This window comes from Arvicola amphibius, chromosome 10, assembly GCF_903992535.2.
Source record: "Arvicola amphibius chromosome 10, mArvAmp1.2, whole genome shotgun sequence".
NCBI lineage: Eukaryota > Metazoa > Chordata > Mammalia > Rodentia > Cricetidae > Arvicola > Arvicola amphibius.
The window spans coordinates 3,143,772-3,167,290 of NC_052056.1; the positions used below are offsets into that span (position 1 = coordinate 3,143,772).

The following is a 23,519-nucleotide window of genomic DNA, read 5'->3' on the forward strand; positions in this document are numbered from 1 at the left end:
TCACAGAGTGAGGCCTCTACCCAGCCTTTATCACTCATGCTAAAAGATAAACCTAGATGCATATGAGGGACTTAACATTTAAGGGAGGACCAAGGGGGGCAGAGGTGCTGTCCGAACGAACTCAGAGACCCCTGGCTCATAACCATGCCTCTCATTTAGACACCGCACCCAGTGCTGTAGCTGTGAACATGGGTCCACAGCTAAGCATGTGGGGGACCCTTCGCCCACAGGAATGATCAACTGGAAATGAAGATCTAGATTTCATATGCTGATTGACAGCATAAGCACTAGCTTGGAGAGGAAATTATCTGCATATTCCTCAGATTGATGGGCATTAGTGCACCCAGCTTAGCCTGATGAAAGTCTCCCTATGAAGATCGTGTATGCGGTGTGTCAATCAGCATATCAGAGAGCAGGGTTCTACATAGTGCTCTGCCTGCTTAGCCCAGGGGTCTCTAGTGTGGTGAAGTATAATGCAGGTGGATATAGACATGAAAAATATTGATATTATATATCAAATATATAAACAGTGACTCCTATTGAGCCTTACTTTATCCCTTTAAATGCTTATACATGGTATGTAGTTTTAAGTGAACATACATGTCCATTAAAATAAGAATCTTCATACACCATATATGTGTGTCCCAAACCTTGGTTAGGGGAGATGAATAATCATAAATATTGTAATCATATGTGTATGTGTATTTAGTATTGTTTGAGACAGGATCTTGCTCTATAGCCTACAACGTTCTGGAACTGAACTCATGGTGTTCCTCCTGCCTTTGCCTCCTGAATACTGGGATTATAGTCCTGAGCTTCTAAGCCTGTTGAATTCACACGGCTTTAGAGACCAACAATTATTGAGTTTCAAAATATGCACACATTTCCTGGGGATCACTTAGCATGAAAATTCTTATTCGGAAATTATTAGCTGAAGTCTGAGGATCTTCAGCTCCCACTGCCTCATGTGAGGCCAACCAGGGCTGAAGGGCCGCAGCTCACACTGTGTCGGGGTGAGCCGGGGTCCTCCTCTGAACCATAGGACAGATGACCCAGGAAGGGGCCCGAGTGGCTGACTTCCCATTTTTCCTGTGGGTGGCAGTCACTAGTGTCACCCCAAGCATAAAAGAGAAGATATGAGTTATGTCAACCCATAAATTACGGTACAGGGACACAAAGGTTCACTTTGCCGTATATCATGATAGGGAGGGCCCTGAGGGAAACCTGCTTCAACCGACGGCATTCCCTCTGAAAAAATGTTCAGCCCGAAAGCATCATTTGTACATCACGATGCAGTGTTACACAAGGGTCCTGTAGTCAGCAACTCCTTCCCAGCTCTGGCTCTAATCTAAAAGCTTTTCTGCTGGGAAACATAGCTGGAGACTGAGGTCTTGACCACTCCTGGTCACGCAGCTCCTGTGAGGCTCACACCAAGCTGGGACTGCTGAGTCAGGACAGGCAGCTCTGGCTTGGTCACCCTGACCATGCTGGCTGCAGAACGCACCAGATGAGACTCACACTCTGAAGGAGGGGACACAGGTCCTCTCCATCCAAAATGAGAGGAGGAGCAGCACACACACACACACACACACACACACACACACGACACCGTCGACTGAATGAATCAACTCTCTCAGTTCATGTTTGTGTGCCCTATTACAGCTTCCCAAAGACTACTTTTGTCTTGTTTATATGAACTTCTCTTAAGACAAAAAGATCTCAGTGATCTAGAGCTTACCAAATAGACCAGGCAGGTTAGACAAATTTCCCCAGGATCCCCCTGTCCCTGCCTTCCTAATGCGAAGACTGAATACGCCACCACACCTGGCTTCTCATGTGGGTTCTGGGGGCTCAACCGCAGATCTGTATGCTTGCAAGGCAAACACTTAAGGAACCGAGCTATTACCCTAGGCCTGAAAATAAGTTTTAATTACTGTATGTGCTCTACCGTGGAACTGGTTTTAGTGGAAAATAACATGGGATTAATTACCTAGGTCCACAGCTCACAGAAGCAGAGACGAAGCATCTAATCTTTTGATGTCTGAGAGGGTGAGGGTGATATTAAGAGGGACAAAAGCCATGGATGATGGAAGTGGCAAAAGAACACTAAGTTTCCTGGTTGAAATGAGTTAACTCTTATAAAGCTGGTCGGTCAGTGCCCATATTCTTGCTTGGATCTGTCCTCAGCCCTGTTACAGACAAGAGACCCCTCTTGGATGGTAGACCTGGGGCTGGACTGTGGTTGGCAGCCCTTGGCGGTGCCTCCACATTAGTTCTGTGTGCCCTACAGCTTCTTGCCACTGCCAGACCAACAGACCAGGGCATGAAAATAGAACCCAAGATGCCTGTCTTGGGGCTGTGGGGACTACCATAGGACACCCACCAGAGGTTCTGTTCACGCTCTCTCAGCTCTGGGCCCCTCCCGTTCTTAACGGAGCTGTTTCACTTTCTCTTCAGATCAGTCTTCCGTGTTTTCCAGCTGTTTATTCCTAGTCTGCCTCACAGAATGAACTTGGCGATTCCCCCAGACACTGCCAGCTCTCTTTACAGTTCTGTAAACTTCCAGTCATCTCTGGGTGTGTATAGTTCTGGTGAAACTCCAACAGGCTCATACTTGAGGTCCCTGTCTCAAGTCATCTTTGTTCTAGAATATTCTATGTAGTGAAGCTGCAGGGGTCCCTCTAAAACCCAACTATCTAGATGGTTAGCTCTCTGTTAGTAAAATTACATCACTCCTGACCTTTTGAATGTGAATCTACAGTTGGCCCTACTTGCCTGGCTTTGGCTCTAGAAAACAGTGGTACTAGATTATTAAGGGAATTATGACAAGGAAAAAACACACATGTTCCAGTGTAGAAGCAAGTACTTCATCCTCAGCACATAGGATAAGAAAAGTAGTCAAGGAGAGTCACACTCAGGCTGTGTGGCCGGAAAATTGAGATTTGTGAGCTGGGGGAGGCTAAGGCCCTCAGCAGGGTGTGGTTACTCCCTCCCTTTGCTTGCACAGATTCCCCACAGGGCTTGTTGTGTGGGGCACATTCAAGTTTTGCATTTTTGAACTTCCTGCAATTTTCTTTTAAGCATTTTAAGTCCTCTGTTAGTAGATTCTTCTGGTCCCAAACCCATCACTTGGTCTGTCCTTCTTTGCTGACAATAGCTTTGCGCTGCGCTGAAGTTCCTGTCTCAGGTCATTTTCCTTTAAGCATGTTCTACATTCTGCTACCTCAGAGGATCCTGTAAAGTCATCTGCTGCCCAGATCAGCAACACCCACTATCCTCTAGTCAAAACCTCACCCCTGGGCTATGAGAGCCCACCTGCTAGCAGGCTTTGACACGGAGCATTCCCCGGCCCTCTGCCTGCACAAGCGGAGTGACTCACAGCTGTCTTGATAGCTGGCTCTGTTGACTAACAATACCTTTCACCTTTCGCCATGGTCTCCCTTCTGCAAAACCTGCCTCCTTTTGCCTCCTGAATTTTTTTTTCTGATTTTGTTTTGAGACACTGATCGTTCCAGTAAGGTGCTTTTCTTAGTTGTGGTGATGGATTCAGCATTTCCCTCCATGTTGACTGGGCTTTTATCTCCGAGACCCCTTAGCTCCCCGTGTGGAACTGTTTGCTTCCATGCCTGTGTGTAATAAGATAATTAGCAAAATGAGGGCTGAGAGTGTACACGCGTCCTTGTACACGCGTCCGTGTACACGCGTCCAGCACTGTGTTGGCAGTGTACATACTTCTAAGTCCAAATTTCAGAATGACCAGTGAGACTCTGATAAAAATAAGTCGAGATAAATTTAAGAGTTGGCCTGTGATTATGTCTAGACCATGGTCTGTCTGTTTTCAATGCCAGCCCTCCCTCCATCATAGCTCAGGGGTTCCCAATGGAGTGTAAACTACTTATACTATATGTACCTGGGCCCAGGACGCAGTGGGGCTGTAGTGTGTGTTGAGTGTGTGCATGTATGAAGAAAAGAAAAGGAAACGTGAATCTGCCGTTGTAGAGCAGTAGCCCAGAGTCCTATAATGAATGACTCTGCATATCAGCTGCAGTTAGGGGCTGAGTCAAGGGACTCTCCACTTCTGTACCATGCATACTCTTTGCTGATGGAGGATGTCAGCATTGCCTGGAGGCTACAGTGTGATGTTATCAAGGGGGATGTCATCAGCCTTTCCCTTGAACCTACTATTGTTCCATGTTCTTTGATCAGTCCCACGGTCATACAAGTCAGACACAGAGCTCCATCTCCATCTCCCCTCCCTGGGAGCTGTAGCTCTATAATCTTGTTTCAGCTCCTGCACAATCTGTTTCCACGTCTGCTTCTCTGTTCTTTTGAGACCATCCTGGTGCAGACCTAAGTGTCTTCTCTGCAAATCATTTTAACATGTTGTCTGCTGTTTCTCAGGCTACAATGAACCTTCTTCATGCCACCCCCATTTTACAGTCAATTTTTCTAAAATGCCAGAACAGTTTCTTAAAAATGAGAACTTCTGTGTGGATAGGAATTGCAACCCCTATCCCATTCTACCCCTGGTTCAAACCTCATTGCTCCTCATTTCCTATTTCACGAAATGACAACTCTGAACCCAAATTGCAGGTTTCTTTCATCCAGCCCCCCGCCAACTCTCTGGAGTTGCCTCTCACAGTCCAGGTCACCTTGGCTCTACTTCTCCTCCTGTCTTCCCTGTGTGAAGAGCCAACCATTCTGATAGCAACCATTCTGAAGCTGTAATCAGTGCTTGTTTTCCCCGCCTCCCAGCGCAGAGGCAGTAAAGAGTTCTCCATCTCCTTCACCACTAGGGAGTTGTGACACCACCTTCCTTACTCCTGTAGCCTAAAGCTCCAGAGCTTTGTGCCCCTCCCTTCCGCATGGCACACGGGTTGGGCTGAGTTCCTCCTGTGCTCTCAGCAACAGACCCTGGCATAGGATAAGTCTCTAAAACTGTTTTATGACTCATGACTCTAGAATGTGCCAGCACACGAACCAGGAAGTGGATCATTAGTCAGTTCATAAGATGAAACATAAATTACCATCAAAGGCACGACCAGGAGCACATGAGTGGTTCCTATGCCCTTATCACTGCATGCAAAGTTTTCTAAATTGTTGACTTTGAAAGGCTCTGGGCAGAGGCTGGAGAGATGGCTCAGAGGTTAAGAGCACTGGCTGCTCTTCCAGAGGTCCTGAGTTCAATTCCCAGCAACCACATGGTGGCTCACAACCATCTATGAGATCTGGTGCCCTTTTCTGGTGGGCAGGCACACATGCAGACAGAACATTGTATACATAATAAATTAATTTTAAAAAAAAGAAAGGCTCTGGGCTTGCACGTTGTCCTATCTTTCTAGGAAATGGGTTTCCATGTTTTTAAAATCCCCCTGAATTAAGATGCATGTGTGTTTATCTGTCTTGGCTACTGAGACACTCCTGAAGGTGTCATTGATGTTCTGAGAGAGCACACAGACATTTAGAGGTAGCTTCTCTTCCCGAGGATGTTGTACTTTTTAGGGTATGTTTGATCAAAGGTTTCGACTAGAGAAAGCAACAACTTTTACATGCACAGCAGGTCATTGTTCACTTAGGCTGCATACCCCACCAACAGCACACCTGCATAAAATTACCACAGGAAATACTGCTACACTCATGGATGACCATGAAAACAGTTTAATCAACAAGAAACTTTAAGAAGCTCAAGAGTTCAACTTGGGAATCATGTCAAGGTCAAGGGAGAAGGAGGGAAGGCTATTGGCCTGTTGGGTGGCTCCTCTTCATGCCCCTCAATTCTTTCCTCCGCCCACCTGAGTACCACTTTTCATCTCCAGCATTTATTTCCTAAAGTTGAGGGGCATTTTGACCTCTTAGTCATTAGAAATGGGACCTAGTTTTAAATATGCAAGTCTTATTCTCACTTTAAAAACACTCTAGGAAGGCAGGAGGGTGTAGAATCCTTATACACAGTTTAGGACTGAAAGTTATGATATGAAACTTTGAGCCTTGGTGGAACCCCCTTACCCCTGCCTCAAACTCTGAACTATAGTGCCATTTCATTTTCTTGGAAATTCCTCTCTTTTCCAATTAGGCCTCACCTCCGAGACATTCATTTGTTTGCTCATTCATTCTGCAAGCATTTAATACTTTTTCTGTCCTTCAAATACATAAAGAGTGTGATGAGGTTCAAGCACTGAAACATACACCATCAGATAGAGATGCCCTGTATGTCATTGTTTTTATACCCAGCACAGCAGACTCTTCATATCTAAACAGTTCCCATTTACTCGTGGATGCTTACCCATTTCTATGATAATATTTGGTCTTCCATGGTTCATGTGTTTCACTCATCACTCATTGCCAAAGATTGTCAGCAAGGACAAGGATCTGATCTTTTTTTTTTTTTTTTTTTTTTTGGTTTTTCGAGACAGGGTTTCCCTGTGGTTTCTAGAGCCTGTCCTGGAGCTAGCTCTTGTAGACCAGGCTGGCCTCGAACTCAGAGATCCGCCTGCTTCTGTCTCCCGAGTGCTGGGATTAAAGGCGTGCGCCACCACCGCCCGGCAAGGATCTGATCTTTACCTCCACCTTGCGTATATCCGGTACAGAGTTGACGGGTACACTCGAATGAATGTGATCAATAGAGAAGACTGGGGGTTTCCAGGAGAAAGTCAGATTAGTTTCAATTCAGAAAGTCAAAGCAGTCTTTGCTAATTTCCTGCAGCCAAGAAGAAACTGGAGAAAGAGCTTTGCCACAAGGGAGAGATCACCAGGTTTTATTTGGGTGGGTGAAGAATGCCCAGAGTGTTCTCCCCCGACTGATAAGAGGCTTCATCAGACACCAGTGTTTTTCACTGGCACCTTTCAGATGGGCTGATGCCTTGGCTTCAGCACAAGACAGTCAGAATCTCGTGGAGAGGGCATGTGGCTGGACCTAAGTCTTGCTCATTTTTAAAAAGCTCTTAATTTGTTTCTAGTATATATCTCTGGTTGAGGATCACTGGGGAACCAGAAGCAAAGGTAGAACAAGGCCAGGTTGTGGCACAACATATTAGTAATGGACTTTATAAAGAGGTGGAGACCAGAAGGTGGGGAGTTGGAACTTTCAACAGGCAGAAAGGATCATTTTCATAGCTGGGTGGACTGATGGCCAGGAGAGTACCCTTGGAAGATTATCTGGAGGATTCTGAACTTGGATGAACTGTGCATGAGCCCAGGTAGACCCTCGTCTTGGTTTGCCATCAGGTAAAATTCACACAGATATACATGAAGAGGCATTGAGTGGCTGATAGCGGGAAGGATGTTGGACTTGCTGGTTAGATGGAGAAACCTGGAAGACACTCAGAGGATACTGAGGTGAGACAAGCCCAGGGATCATCTGCACCAACAGAAGGAGGGCTGTCCAGGAAGGGATCAGAGCAAAAGTCGCCAGATGGCTAGAAAGTTTATCCAAATAGCTAACTAAGAAGGTGGTGGATAAGAATGACCATAGGTTGAGGGTTTGATGGAAGATAAAGAGGCATTAATGCTCACAGTGGTAGGCGTTGGAGAGGAAGGGTCACCTGCTTCAAAGAATAAAGCCACTGCATGCACATTGGTGTACAGGCATTGGGATGCGATGAACAGGCAAGATGTTGGCTCTATGGAGTTTATTTTCATGTAAAATGATAGACTCACACTGAAGAGGGATGGGGATGGGACGTAGCTCAACCAGCAGAGTCCTCACCCAGCACTAACAAAGCCCTGGCTCACATTCCTAGTTCCACAGAGACTGGGCGTCTTAGTAGCATGCCTCCAACGCTGGAATTTGAGTAGTGGAGGGAAGAGGTTCAGCGGTTCAAAGTCATCCTTGACTACACAGCTAGTTGGAGACCAGCCTAGGCTCCTTGAGATCCTGCCTAGAAACAAACAAGGAGAAAAATAACTCACACTCAAGGGTGTGAACACAGGTACTTTGGTGGAAGGGGCCAAGGGATGCAGGACATTGGACAAACTTACGCTGCCTCCTGGCTCACAGCTAGAAGGCAACAACTGTGGAGAAGGCTTTGGCCAGCATCAGGGTCTTGTGATGGTCAAGAGGGAACTTGTATTTTGTTTCACCTGCTGTACTTCGTAGATACTGAGCAGCCTAGAAATGCTGGCTGGGTATGGAAGGAGTGAGTCACTCTGGCCGGAGGCCCCAGAAGCCTTAGTAGTAAAGGTCACTGCAGCAGGAGATTGCAAACCCCACGTTAGAAACATAAACACTTGCAAGCCACAGAAGGTGGAATCTTGGGGTCATAGCACACTCGCCAGCTTGTGCAATTTCTAAACTAACGGAACACACGGAGGAGCCTGCTGGCCCTGCTATCTGGCGAGAGAAAAACTGTAATTTAGCATCCCTGGCTATCAATTAGTCCCATTTTCCTCATCTGTAAAATAATAGGTTCGGATGAAATGACCTCAAGGTTCTCTTCCAGCCTGGTGAATGGTGAAGGTGAAAATCTGAGCATTCACTGGCAACTTTAATGGTTGTTCTGAATGTTTAACTGTCCATATTCCAAAAGGCAGTACCAGGCCTATGCCCTCCAAGCTCCAAACTTTAGGAACCTACCATATTTTAAAATGAATTGCCCTCTGGAAATACACTATCTAAATTCTGCTGGGAGAACTCCTCAGGGGTCTGGGGAATTGCCGGTGGTGATAGGTAGATGACAGATTGGACATTGAAGTAGATCATCTAGAAAATGATCAAGAATGTCTTAAGTCCCTGGTCTTTGCAAGGCAGCAGATTGCTCCATGAGGACTGAGAGCGATGGGCTTCTCTAGTGTTAGGAGGCTCTGCTAATGGGACTCTTCCCCAGGAGCCCAGAGGGCTCAGAAGAATGCATTCAGCCTCTCTTTTATCCCTTTCAAGTATTTGAAACAAGGGATGGAGAGATGGTCCAGCACTTTTCCAGAGAATGCAGGTTCAGTTCCAGTTATCAAACCCAGGTGGTGGCTAATAATTGTCAGTACCTTCATTTCTAGCAGATCCGACACCCTCTTCTGACCTCCACAGGTACTGTACACACATAGTGCACAGAGATACATTCAGGCAAGAAACCTGTCTTCATTAGGGTTTCTATCGATGTGAAGAGACACCATGACTAGAGCCACTCTTATAAAGGAAATCATTTAATGGAGTGGCTTACAGTTCAGAGGTTCAGTTCCTTATTGTCACGGTGTGACATGACAGCGTGCATGCAGACGTGGTGCTGGAGAGGGAGCTGAGAGTTCTACATCCTGTGCAGGCAACAGGAAGTGGTCTGAGACCCCTGGGCATGGCTTGAGCATGTATGAGACCTCAAACACTGCCTCCACGGTGACACACTTCTTCCGACAAAGCCACACCTACTCCAACAAAGTCACAGGTCCTAGCAGTGCCACTCCCCTTAAATATAAAGGCCAAGCAGGCTTTCACGAGCTCTACGTGTCCAGTCGACAGTGTCCTGCATGGATGGCATGCAGATGGACACGGAGAGGGAGAGGGAGAGGGAGAAGGACAGGGAGAGGGAGAGGGAGATGGAGAGGGACAGGGAGAGAGAGAGGGAGAGGGAGAGGGAGGAGAAGGAGAGGGAGAGGGAGCCACCCAGCCCCTTCCCAGGAGGTCTCTCCCTCCATCTTTAGGATGACCCAGCAAGCAAGTGGCCTTCAGTTCCTGTTTTCAGGTTTCTGTCTTAGCTCCCCTTCATAACAGACTATCTGGCAGCCAGATAAACCTGTTTGTTGGTAAACGTTGTTCTGGATCCAGTACTGTTGCGGACCTAGCCCCAGTAAAAGATGGTAGGTCCTGTTGTAGCCAAACACAAAATGTCATCAATCTTCCAGGGACTTGATCGTGTAAAGGTATCCACCCCAAACACACTCAGTCGCAGGCCAGTACCCACTAGTCACAGACGCATCACAGACATACTGAGAGCTTGCTCAGCCTAGAGAAGATGAAGTTCCGGGAATGCAGGCTTGGTCGTGCTTTATGAGGTTGGAAAATCCGAGTCTGGGGAAATCAGAGTTTGGGGAAATGGATAATGAGGTGCTAATAGGAAAAGCAAAGTCCAGCTTTCCCGGAAGGGGCACTGCCATGAGACGAGGGAAAAACCCTTCCGCGACTGGACGGGACCTCACAGGGAGAGGTGGGACCAGAATGAGTGAGTGGAAGGGCTGGCGAGGAGAGCTTAGAGAGAAGAGCCAGCCTCCCCTCCCCCACCCTCCCAGCAGCTTAGGCTACAATGGCAGGTGCCTTGGATGCTCAGGTTCAAGGGAGGCATCCAAGCTGTTGGTGGTTAGCCTGGTTCCGATTCCCAGGGTAGCAGTGAGACTCCTGAGAGCAGGAGGTACGTGGTGTTCCTGCTCCTCGTTTCCAAAAGCCTTGAGGTTTTCTCTCCATCCAGCCTGAGCAGAATGCAGCCAGTTTATAGTTTATGGGGGTTTCCTGCACCCCCATCTATGTTTCCACTGAGGTCTGTGCTTTTTCCTAGACCCACCCGGATTCCAGAGCACGGCTCACTTGCGTGCCAAGTTCAGACTTGTTCTTTTGTCACTCCTTCCTTTCTCCAACTAAAACACAGGAGCGTTACCTTTTGAAGGCCTCTGTGTGTTCTTCACAGACGAGAAGAAAGGCCCCTAAAGAACTGGGGGAATACTATCTAACTCACTTAGCATGGAAAACCACAGTGCTTCTAGAAATAACCCTCTTAATCAGTTCTCTCCCATCCCAGGTCTTGTTTGTCAATTAAAGAGGCTTTGTAGTAGGATACCTTGTGTGTGTGTGTGTGTGTGTGTGTGTGTGTGTGTGTGGTGTGGCAAACTTGGGTGTTCTTCATCAGGCCCATTATTATTATTATTATTATTATTATTATTATTATTGTTGTTGTTGTTGTTGTTATTTATTATTATTATTTGAAACGGGGTATCCCGCTGGCCTGGCACTTTCCAGGCAGGCAAGACTACTTCACTGAGATAGGAACTGCCTCTCTCTGCCTCTCAGGCACTGGAATTATCTGCATGATATCAAGTACTGACTGTGTTAACATGGATTCTGAGGCTAAAACTTAGGTCTTCAGGTTGCAAGGCAAGACCTTTACCAAACAGCCACAATCGCAGCCCTGCAGTGCCCTGCATAGGCTAAAGGACAGTTCTTAGAGACTTTGTAGGGGTCACAACTTAGACACCAGATCTTAGGATTTCTTTGCGAAATAATTTTTTTTTTCCTTTTAAAGTGGAACTGATTAATAAGGGAATTAGGCCCGTGGAGGAGGAAGTTAGGAATTATCTTTTCGGTCATCTGAAGGCATTTGTTCCCTATCAGTTCATACAACACAAGACTCCTGACTACAAACGCTTTCACTCAAATCAACACAGGCGGCTCTCATCATCCCTGTGGTAGGCATTTTTCTGGGGTTTTCAGGTAGAGAAAATTAGCTCACCCAGATGAAGCTGCCCTGTGAATGGAGACTGCAATCTGGGACTTCTTCCTCCAGCTCCCACCTTCTCTCTGAAACTGACCCAAGGAAAGAGCTTCCACTTTTCTTCTGGGGAAAGGAAGACGACAAAGGGAAGGGTAGATCCCAGAGTGCTCTGTGGACCACTTCCTCCACATCTGGAACACCTGGAATTCACCTCAGGAACATCTGGACTCCAAGGACCAGAAACTACATGGGGCCAGGCTGCCTGTCTCATCAAATAACCCTCAGCTGGTTCTCTGCTACCCCCTTAGGGGGCTGCCTCTCTCATCTCTGTACCTCTCTCTCCCTCCTTCTCTCTCTCTCTCTCTCTCTCTCTCTCTCTCTCTCTCTCTCTCTCTCTCTCTCTCTCTCTCTCATCTTTGCACCCCTCACTCTCTCTCATCTTTGCACCTCTCACTCTCTCTCATCTCTGTACCCCTCTCTCATCTCTGCACCCCCTCTCTCATCTCTGTACCCCCTCTTCTCTGTACCCCTCTCTCATCTCTGCACCCCTCCCTCATCTCTGTACCCTCTCTCTCATCTCTGCACCCCCTCCCTCATCTCTGCACCCCTCACTCTCTCATCTCTGCACCCCTCTCTCATCTCTGTACCCCTCTCTCATCTCTGCAACCCCTCCCTCATCTCTGTACCCCCCTCTTCTCTGTACCCCTCTCTCATCTCTGTACCCCCATCTCTGTACCCCTCTCTCATCTCTGCACCCCCCTCTCATCTCTGCACCTCTCACTCTCTGTCATCTCTGTACCCCTCTCTCATCTCTGCACCCCTCTCTCATCTCTGCACCCCTTCCCTCATCTCTGTACCCCCTCATCTCTGTACCCCTCTGTCATCTCTGTACCCCCTCTCTCATCTCTGCACCCCTCTCTCATCTCTGCACCCCTCTCTCATCTCTGTACCCCTCTCTCATCTCTGTACCCCTCTCTCATCTCTGTACCCCTCTCTCATCTCTGCACCCCCTCCCTCATCTCTGTACCCCTCACTCTCTCATCTCTGCACCCCCTCCCTCATCTCTGTACCCCTCTCTCATCTCTGCACCCCTCTCTCATCTCTGTACCCCTCTCTCATCTCTGTACCCCTCTCTCATCTCTGCACCCCCTCCCTCATCTCTGCACCCCCTCATCTCTGCACCCCCTCCCTCATCTCTGTACCCTCTCTCTCATCTCTGCACTTCACTCTCTCTTATCTCTTAATTCTAAATACTCTTACCATGCATTTGTATTCTCTGTCCTGTCAGGAAATTTCCAGAATGAGTGTTACTCCTTAGATTAACTTCTGTCCCTCCCTCCCGTCTTTCTTGCTTGCTTCCCTTCCTTCAGGTGCCCATCAACACATGGCCTAGGCACACCTTGAACTGACAGACCCGTCTCTGTCTCCCAAGAGCTGGAGAAGGTTCTGGATCACACCTGGCTCTCATTCTACTTTTTCTAAAACAAACACAAAAAAGCTGTGATTGCTTTTCCAAGCTACCTATGTGGTTTTCAACTTTGCTACCACGTGTTCTGCAAGGTCACAGCACCGTTGGGGAAACCCAGAAGACAGACCCGGAAACAGGAACTGGGAGCTGTAAAAAGGCCCACGGCCCCCGGGGAACTGGCATGACTTCCTTGTTCTCACTGCCTTGGCTCTACTAGCTTTCAGGTCCTGTCTGTGCTCCAAGGTCGCAAATCTTATGAAAGAATTAACATGAAAGGTCTTGCTTTAATCACAACAGTAATTAGCAAGTTTGGATCCAGCATTATCTTTCCTCATTTTTTTTTTGTTTTGTTTTTTAATTTATTGGAAATGCGTTCAAGAACAGGCTTGTAGTTTGCTCATTGTCTTGGAAAACTGAAACACATTCCTGGCAAAGACCAGCTACTCACCCACTTCTCCCAGGCAAATCAGCTTCCACTCCTGAAACCTGTGTCTAACAGACTCAGCCTCTGTCCCCTGCTCGCCTGGCCGGCAAGGGGCAGACGGTAAGGTTCCTTGTGTGGGTCGGAAGTTCTCAACCCCGTGTCCAGTCTTGTGTAGGGTGTAAGTCTGTCAGGGATGCTAACTGGCAGCATCTCTCTCCGGTCCTTTCCCCCAACAAACTCAAACCTTGGGCACATGGCAGCCACTCTGCATGGCCTGGCCAGCCTTATTCCATTCATATTGCTCTCTGACCTCTGATGGTGCCTCCTTCCCCTCACTTTTGGAGCCCATTCTGCTCTTCATGGCTCATCTCAAATACCCTAGTACCTTCCCCCAGAATCTTTCCCCTTTCTTTACCTCTGCAAAGGTCCCTCACTCAGCTCTCATGTTTTCCCATGTACCACAGCTGTTCCTAGGCTTTGGGTGTCCATAGTTCTTCCATCTCCCTCCCTACCCACATCTGTCCTCAGTAACATCCAGAATTTCTCTGAGTTCAAGATCTAACTTCTAGGGCCAGCTAGAAAGCTTGGAGGATATTGTACTTGGAACCAAGTCCAACAATCTGAGTTTGATCCCCAGAACTCATGTGATAGAGGAAAAATCTGATTTGTTACAAGCTGTCCTTCAACCTCAATATGAACACAATGGTACACATGTATAGGAACACACACACACACATACACACACACACCAAATAAAAGCAGTTTTAAAATTTTAATTAAAAGGGCTAAATCTTATCACCTGGCGAGATGAAAGACTGCTCAACTTCCAATAGAGAAAGCTCCCAGCAAGAACCGGCTAGGGAAAGGTAACTAAGGTCAGAGCTTAAGTATTCAAGATACAAAGGGGGATTGATTTAAATCTCATTTAACAAACATTTCTACCAACCATAGGAGTTACAGATATTGAAAAGTAAGCAAACTGCTGCATGGAAAGCATACTTTAAGAAACCTACCCAGGATATTGAACTAGACAAGTTAATATCCGTAATTATAAGAATTTGTGTTTAAATATGCATATTCTCATGAAGGCATAAAGAGTCTGGACGTCTTGAAACAAGACACATTCGGTTGCATTTATAGCAAATCAGCTCTCCAGACTTTGGGTCTGACAGAGTATTTCGTGCTCTAGAGGGGAAAACCTAGAAACTTCTTTTTGACTAAAATCTGAAAACCTCTGAGAGTCAAATACCCTTCCTGCCATGCACCCAGTGCAGCCCTTGTGAAACAGCATCTGAGGGCAGCCAACACACTGGCTCAGTCGGCTCCTGGATGGGCCTTGCTGTGGACTGACTCACCCTTTCACACCCAGGCAGCGCAACCTTCATTTCCCTTCTCTTTGCTTCCTGGGACAGAACTGCAGCCCCACCTCCACGCTGCACCTTATAGGCTCTGAGCTCCTTCTCTGCCTTATCTCAAGTCTCCCCGCATTTCTTCTTCCCCAGACACTCTGGGTGTTTCCCTAGCTCCCCCTTTGAGGTTCAGAGCATCATGGTATTGTAGGCACAGGATGTTGGTTCACCAAGGGAGATGAAGATTCACTTACTAGTTTTCAGATATGTGTTTCAACATTTCCTATGAGAGGTTTGTGCTGGGATAGATGTGGGAGGCCAGGAAAGAGGCAAAGACACAGCAATTCTACCTTTGTGTGGGTGCGCACACAGACTCAAGCATGGCTTTCCCTGGGCGACACATCAGCAGCACAGAGGAGGATCTAAAATCTCCATCGCCAAAGAGACTTCAGGCCTGCCTAGAGGGGCGACTAGGCTATTATAATGTCAATGAAAAACCTATATCCAAGAATGGAAGAAAATTCTAGAAGGTGCTAGCCCCAGCTTTTAAGCCAGAGATGGTGTCCTCGTGCTGAGCTAGATATGAGCTTAAACCTGGGGAAAGTTAACCACATCAGTGTGGGCCACCAGATGATACACAGAAGACTGTAAAGAAGCAGGTAAGGCATGCACAGCAGAGGATGGACGTCATCTTTCGGGAATTATGACATAGTGAACATAGACAAGAGATTGTAAAGCTATTTCTTCACGGGCCGCAAAGCGGCTCAGGCAGAGGTACTTGTCACTAAGGCTGAAGACCTAAAATGATCCCCAGAGACCACATGATGGAAAGAACCATCTCCTGCAAGTTGTCCTTTGACCTGAACACATGCCACATGGTACACGCATGCGTGTGTATACACACTTACGTGCATGTACACACGTACGAATTCATACCCAAAAGAAAGAAGGAATGTGGCTAAAGAGAAATAAGAGACATTTGGCTTTGAGACAAAATGTGAAATGCTTTTCTAGGGCTGACCAAGCAGGTCCACTTGCTGTCACCTGCAGGGGCACACAACGTACTGTGAGGTCATTACACAGTGTTCTCAGAGGGATCACGTGACTCCTACCATTCCCCACTAATCAGGGTCCACCCTGTGCAGTGAAGCCATATGAAAACGGGCCAGAGGAGTAAATAGACCCAGGGTGAGATGGTTTTCCTGTCTAACGCGGGTGTCCAGCAGTCTCGCAGCTAAAGGCTGGTTGCTGCAGAGCTTGGAGATTTAATGTGCTAATGCCCAGGACCTGCAGGCTGGGAAGGACTTCCTGAGCCTGAGAGTTGGAATTGCATGGGCCCCTTCTTAGACTCTGCACACCAGCAGGACAGAGCGGGAAGCTCCTCAGGTGATAGGAGATGAGACAGGACTAGTATCTAAGAGGATTCCCGACATCCCAGGAGACTATAGCTTCAGCGTGTAGGGCCGGAAGCTGGGTTCTTGAGTACCTGTTGATGGGAGGATCAGAACGCTGTTTGGGCTAGAACCATTTAATACCACACATATGCAGTAGGGTCCCTGGTGGCATGCCCACACCAGCGTAGCAGTCCTTACAAGGCAGCCTTGGCTCTTCATGGTTAGCTTTTATACTTTATTTATTGATTTATTTTTGAGACAGGTCGCATGTTTCCCAGGCTGGCCTTGAACTCACTGTGTTGGTGAGATTGACTTTGAACTCCTGTTTTCCTGTCTATTCTTCCTGAATGCTAGGATTACAGGCTTGGGCTTACCACACACAGTTCGTGTGGGGTTGGGGATACCTCTCAAGGATTTGTGTTTGCTAGACAAGCACTCTATTAATCAACCGAGCAACTCGAGCCTTTAGTACAGACCTCTTAGACTCATAGGAACTGGGGAGACAGCTCACTGGTTAAAAGCACTTGCAGAGAGCCAGAGCTAAGTTCCAGCTCCTACATCGGGCTTCTCACAACCACCTGAAACTGCAGCTCCAAGGGATCTGATGCCATTTTCTGGCCTCCGAGGACTACCCTCCTGTGTGCAATCTCACACTCAGGCACACACACATACACATGATTATAAAGTAAAAATAAAAGCTTTCTACAGTTAAGATGAGAAGTGTACCGAACAAATTATTGGGACCGGCGTGTGGCTGCGCTGGCACGGATGACGTCAGAATAGACTGTGCCTACACAATTTTAGTTTTAGCATTAGTGTGCTAGCTGAGAGCTCCCACGGTTTGTCACTTGCGTGTGTACACTTGTGTGTGGTGCAGCCCGCTAGCCGTTTGTAAATTCCTTCCACAGACCTGCACAAAATGCCAGGAACCCGGCAGAACTCTTACTTTGTAGTATTGCAGCAAGTCTGATACCCCATCCAGCCGGGGGTGTCCAGACTCTCATGTCTCCTAACTCCTAGCTGGTCTGTGGGAATGATTGACAGGTGGGTTCACCAGATGTGAACTTTGTTTTGTTGTTGTTGTTGTTGTTTGTTTGTTTGTTTTTTAATTATAGGAATGGATAGAAAGAATTAAGATAGCAAGATTTAGACCTCAACCTTGTATTCCTTAGTGAAGAGGATAAGGGCAGAGCAGATATGGCCCACGAATTCCTGAGAGCACAGACATCAGCGAGGAAGAACATTCTTTGGTAGACATGAGTTTAGCAAGTGTTCATCCCGAGCGATGACAGTTAACTGATACATGACATCGGAAACAGCGCTCATTCACAGAAACCGGGGAGGGAAAGGAGAGCCCCAGCCAGACACACAGGCATTTCACCGGAGAACACACAGTTCACTGGAGAAGATGTGCCTTGCTCACCAATCTGGCATCATTCTCGGTTCCAGACTCATGGCCCGCAATGTGTTCTTTGTATCTTAAGTTTCCGGGTGGAAACTGTGCAGCGTGGACTCCATGAGAGGACGCGTGGGCTCTACGGTGAGAGGGAGGATTGAGTACGCTGATTGCATCTTGCCCTGAGGCCTAAATGGGACCGGAAGGACCAGCCATCCTATGGAAATCTGTCATGGTCACATGCCAGTGATGTAAGGAGCATTCCAGACATCATGAGATTGAATTTTCTTAACCCACTGGTGAGCACGTATGTAGGGGCACAGGCCCATGCCTCCGCCTATTCCCAGAGTTACTCATTGGGCAGCTGGTGACTACCATGTGCACACATCTGTCCCTTCACCGGGGAATCAGCCTGAGGCTTTCCGACATAAGACCCAGCGTGGACTTATCCCGAGTTGATGGGATTCACATGCACAAGCCCTGTCCAAAACCTCCTTCTGATTTTACAGCCATGGTTTTGAGTTTATGTTCCTTAATGAAAGCCTTGCTTTGTATAATCTTTGGGCTCTATGACATCTTGACCAACCTCAGCTTTGAGCGGCGGGAAATAAAACACACAAGAATTCTGTAACCATCGCCCTTACACCAAGATGACTAACTGAGACAGGATGGGCTCCAGCCAGACCTCCCAGGTCTGAACACTGCTCCTTCTGTGTCAAATCCACCCACCTTGAGCTTCAGAGGATCAGCATGGGTACGGTAGACTTGAGGTGCTATCTGCCCTGACCCCTGGGCAAAGCAGAAGCACTCAGGGCTGTCACGGAGATTTTGAGCATCCTGGTATCAAAGGTGACCCTGCTGGTGTGTGAGGATGGCTGCACCTTCGGGGGTGTGAACTGTGAGGTCACAGTGGAAGTATCCAACAAGACCCAGTCCGTTCTGGCGATCATTCTTCACATGGTTTTCTCGTTATGTCCTTAACCGGGATGGGGCTCACACATGCGTTTCTATTTAACTGCTTCATACTGGGCACGGAACAGCTTTGGGCACCTGTGTGCTTTAGTGCCCCAGATCGGAACCCTGTCTCCTTCTTATGTGCCTTCTGCTGTGAGCATGACCAGACTGCCTTGATTAGTCTTCATAGTGTGGCTGAAATAGCTGGGACTTGATGTCTAGAGAATCTGGCAGAGAAGCACACAGGGCTGTGACTGAGTTTGGGCTCGCTGAAGTCTTCCCGAACCAGAGGGAATGCAGGTCGCTTGTTAAAGAAGGGCACAAATGTGTGTGACTCAAAGTCCCGGGAATGTGTGTGACCCTCTACAAGGGTCTTAGCTGCACTGTAAGAAGAGATTCCCCGTAGCTGTCTCAATGAATCCGGAGAGCACTGCAGCAGCTGTCTGTCTCAAGTTCAACCCTCCTGGCTTTTCCTGCATCCAGGAGGCAGGACCAGGGCTCGGCGCCTGCTAGACACATGTTTTACCGCTGAGCTATGCCCTCGTCTTGCCTTTTAGAAGGAATGTCCGTGTTTCTATTTGTTTTCCTTCTCAACAAAACAACCTTTAGTCAACGAGGCTTCTTTCTGGGAGTCCTTTGCTTAACCATGTTAATGTTTTCTCCTCCTGCTGCTCGCAGTGTGCCCTTTGAAGGGAAGGAAAACGCTGGTTCCCTCCATCCCCTCAATCCAGGAGGAATCTAGGACTCTGCTGTCCTGAGGTTGCTTGGCTCTGAACTTCTGATGGCAAAGTGCTCTTACCTGACAGGGGAAGCGGCATCCAGGAAGCCACCTGAACAGCAGCAAGGAGCCAGGAGTGTTGGGCTGTACCTGCGTCTTTGTGGGGCACTGCGTCCTTGAGGGGCCCAGGGCCAGACCTGTCTGTGGCTCACTTTGCTCCTGTGCTATGTTTGCCACCTCCTCCTTTCAGAGAAAGGGAGGTGGCTCTGAGGAGATACATGTGAAGGGTAGAGTAGCTGAGAAAGCAGGCAGCAACCTCTTTCTGCTCTGCTTCTTGCCTTTGACGACCCATAAGCAACTCTTTGCTGGTGTAGAAAGCAATATTAATCCTTACAGGAACCTCCTGACTATTTTTGCAGTCGAAAAAAAATAACTATTTCCCCCCGAGAGGATGTGAACGAGGCCCTGCGTTTGCTGCACATACAAAGGAAAGTATAAACTGTGGCTCTGGAAGGAAATCAGAAGGCAGCGCCCCCCAGAGGCATCTGCCACTCCTACAGGTGCTCAGGCATCCCCTCAGAGGCGTCTGCCGCCTCCTACAGGTGCTCCAGGGGCTGGCACTCACGTTCTCTCTGCCCACCCTCCTTCACCATGCCATGCTCATGCTGGGATTATGTACAAATTTATTCTATTCTAAACTTGGGACTCTAAAGGGTCCCTTCAAGGGAAGCGGTGGGCTGCAGCAAGGCTCAAGCGGGTGGACCACTGCCTAGGAAAGTGTACGACACTGACTGTGTAAATCAGAGAAAGGCTTCTCTGAAGTTGCTGACTAAAGCTTCCTGAGTAGGCTCTCTGATTCTCAGCACATTCTGTCATTCAGGTAAATATAAATATAACTAAGCATACATATGACACACAAGCACACATACATATGCACATACAAGAACACAAATATATGCATACACACAAACACACATGTATACATGCACACACAACATAAATACATGCATTCATGCATATGTACACACCTTCCCCCCAACAACCACAGAAGCCTTCATATTTCTTCCTTGAAGAGAGGGAGGAGGCATGCCCTCAGGTCTGAGGGAAGAAGCCAGAAAAAACCTGTTTTTGTAGCTCTGTGCCCGCTGGCGTGAGAAGCCCTTGGTCTCACCCTTCTACCCCCAAAATGTGAGCTGTCTGCATGGGCTACATGTGTGAGTGGGGAAACTGGGGAGTGGCACTTTTGTAAAGTGGCCACGGATGTTAGTGGGAAGAAGGAGTGGTGAGGGGGAGGGCTTCTTAGAAACTCATTTTGCCTGAAGCCAGCAGAAGCACACACTTCAGCTCCATCTGTTTCCCTAAGACCCTCACAGTGCTCATATGGGTACCCGGGGAAAAATTTGATCTGTTAGGACTCATGTTTCTGGGGCTAGGACTGCAGGCAGCCTGGCTAAAGTTTTTCAGCCTCCAGCCTTGTGTGGAAACCCCACACGTGACCTCTGGTTCATGTTCTGTGGTCATTTATTTTACTTCAGAAGGCAAGTTGTTAGGAAATCAAACCCCGGGAAGGTTTGGAAAGAGCATTTCCCTGGGACCCACATGTGAGGTGAGTTTGTAATTAATGCTTCATCTTAGGTCACCCTCTTGTGTAGTGTCCACACGTGAGCAGCATTCAACAGCACATTCCAGCCTTACGTGACACTTTCCTTTGATTTTTTTCCCTAAGCACAGCTGTAAATTGGAGAGAATTTGTCACCCAAGGCTGTTACTGATGGTGACCTGTTTGTTTAACCCTTCACGAGAGCGGGCAGAGCAGAGAAGGGTCCGAAGTCACAGAGGCTGCTGTGTGAGCGTGAGCTGGTGATTTGAGACTGCCAAGAGGGGACTTTGAAGCCCATTAATAACCTGGACACTGACCTGGGGTCTGGGGTGGAGGGGTGAGCACATTCAAATAAAAAGAAAGTTGGCTGGACATTTGGATTGTGGGGAGGGGACAAGGTTTGGACCTCAGTTTTCCAGAGTTAATTTCTACATTTGCTGTGAGTTTTCTAACTTGTGACTTAAAGCATCTGTGGGGTCACAGAATGTCTAAGAAACAAATTCTTACTTCCTCCAGGCGACTGAACGCGGAAGTGTAGGGAAAAGACAAAAGCAGGCTTTGCAGGGGCCGGTGGGAGACTTCACCCAGCGCGGAGCTCATTAGCCAAAAGCAGTCTAAATCCACATGAAAGTATACCCCCATTAGGGAGAGCAGTGTTCTCCCTGGGTCGCGAACAAAGCGGTTTCTTAAGTCAGACTCCTTCCACTCCTTGACCCACCCCAGAAACTAACAGAGCCCTTTCTTTTTGTTGAGGGTTTTAAATGTTTGGTTGAGGATTTGCCTTACTTCTATCTAAACTGACTTCTCCAGTGACAAAAGAAAATGACAGCCAGGGGACTTAGAAAAAACTATGTAGCCCTGGAAATCGGTAGCATGCTCCTCTGACATTCGAGCAGTGCAGGGCAACTCTCAGACTCCAGACCCCTTACACTCTCCCCATGCTGGGCAGCATCTGCTTATTTTATGTTATTTTCTGCAGACAACGATAAAACACGCTCCCCTCCTTTTGCCCCCCGCAAATCCCCAGAGAAGCTTGGCCGGCTTGAACTGTTTATAAAGTATTAGAAGGAGGGCAAGGTTTTCATTACCTTTAGAAGTCAGGTTTTTCAGAAACATCTCCAGAAAGCTGAGCGCCCCCACGTTGACATAGGCTCCTGACTCTTACCTGCAAAAAGTGCCCAGTGCAGGCTCCTGGGCGACCAGGCAAGGAAATGATCAGTCCATGCAGGGTGCCTTGGAAAGATAGGTGCGGAGGGTTTTCAAAGTGAAGAAACACTCTGGCTGCTCGCTGTCAGTCAAAAACAAGTTGGTACAAGTTTCTGTAGGAATTACCTGAGGGGAATGAGGAGAGAAAGAAAGAGATTGGAAGAGATTGAGTGGGGAAGGAGGGACAGAGAAGGAGGGAGGGAAGAAAGGAGAAAGAGGGGGAGAGAGGGGGAAAAGGGGAGAGAGAGAGAGAGAGAGAGAGAGAGAGAGAGAGAGAGAGAGAGAGAGAGAGAGAGGAATCTGAGAAAGGATCCTATGATGTCAGCATGACTTAAAGTCTTAAGGAAAAGTACAGACCAGTGCAGGGCAGCTCAGAATGGCACCGACTCCCCAGCTTTCCGGGCACCTGTGTATAAAAGAAACTGAAGTCCTTATTACAGAACAGAGGTTCATTTCTGGAGAAACTTTGTCCCCTCTTATCAAAGTCCTCTTAAAGGTTCCTTTGCCTAAGTAAACTATAAACAGATTATCTTTCTTAAGGAGCCAGCCTGAATCTCCTGTTCCCGCTCCCTCCCTCTTCCCTCTCCCCACCCCAAATGAACACTAATCAGCATCCAGGCTCCCAGGGAGAGCAGGAGACAGAAAAGTCACTTGAGCCATGTCTACCACAGATTATGCCCAGGGAGAATGGCACCATGGGGAGGAACTGTTGTTTTCAGTTCTGCCCTCTGTGGTCGCAGTGATTTTTTGATTGATTGATTGATTGATTTGGGGGGACTAATTCTGTTTACCTCCAAGTAGTTGGAAAGATAAGGGTAAAGCCGGCTTCTTCCAGACAAGACAATGGGAGCCAGACTGGGGTTCTGGGTTAGAATTAGGGCTTAGCATTCTTGTTCAGAGTCTGGCTTTTTATTAATTATTATTATTAAGAAGTAGCCAGTCATACTGAGATAAACCCCTAAAGGGAGAGTTCTAGGGTGTCAAAACACCATCTCTGGGTCTGCGTCCTTCCTGAACCTCCAGGAAGGGAAGTCCACAGCCTCTCTCCCTTCCCCCATCTTCTAGCAGTTTATATAGAGATCCTGGAGCATCCTTAGAGGGGAATAGCTTCCCATGGAACTTCCTGAGTAGCGATGCCCTTTGCTGATCTAAAGGCAGTACTAGAAAGAGCAAAGACTTTTTTTGTCAAAAGAACATGAGGGCATACTTGTATGTTCCCCACTTCCCCGCCCCCTACTTTGCCAGGCACCTCCACCCCTGTTCTTGACTAAGCCCGTACCATAGTCAGGTCTTGACCCACACGGTACATGTCTAATGGGTGGTCCTTACCTAACACAGTCCTGCCCCAACTCTGGATCTCTATTTTCCTTGCTATTTGATACGTCAGTTATCACCACTGGAAGCTACTCTGACTCTGGCATTTACTGTCTCTGCTTCATTCTCAAGTTCCTCACTTGTCTAAAATATTAAATATGTCTTTCCAGGAATACCCAGCACAGCATAAGTCCATACGAGCATCCTTGCTCTTTGTACATTTATACACGTATTTACATATTATTGGTATTATTATATGTATCATGATGTATAATACACGTACTTGCCAAG

At 47.6% G+C, this 23,519-nt stretch overlaps 1 protein-coding gene across 3 annotated transcripts in view; it reads right to left on the minus strand.

The window, feature by feature from the left end:
* The window catches only part of Kcnj15 (potassium inwardly rectifying channel subfamily J member 15), a 40,547-nt gene extending 18,236 nt beyond the window's left edge, over positions 1-22,311 (minus strand). Inside the window, exons 1-2 of one of the 3 annotated variants that reach the window (XM_038346399.1) lie at positions 22,272-22,311; positions 21,874-21,996 (exon numbers count right to left, since the gene is read on the minus strand). Coding sequence is in view for 1 of the 3 variants with exons in the window: in XM_038346396.1 (XP_038202324.1) it covers positions 21,797-21,824 (28 nt within the window). In the remaining 2 variants the exon portion in view is untranslated. Of the gene's footprint in view, positions 1-21,796; positions 21,997-22,271 lie in introns of those variants that run through there. The other 2 variants (XM_038346396.1, XM_038346395.1) reach the window with 2 other exon arrangements.
* Between the last annotated feature and the right edge of the window lie 1,208 nt (positions 22,312-23,519).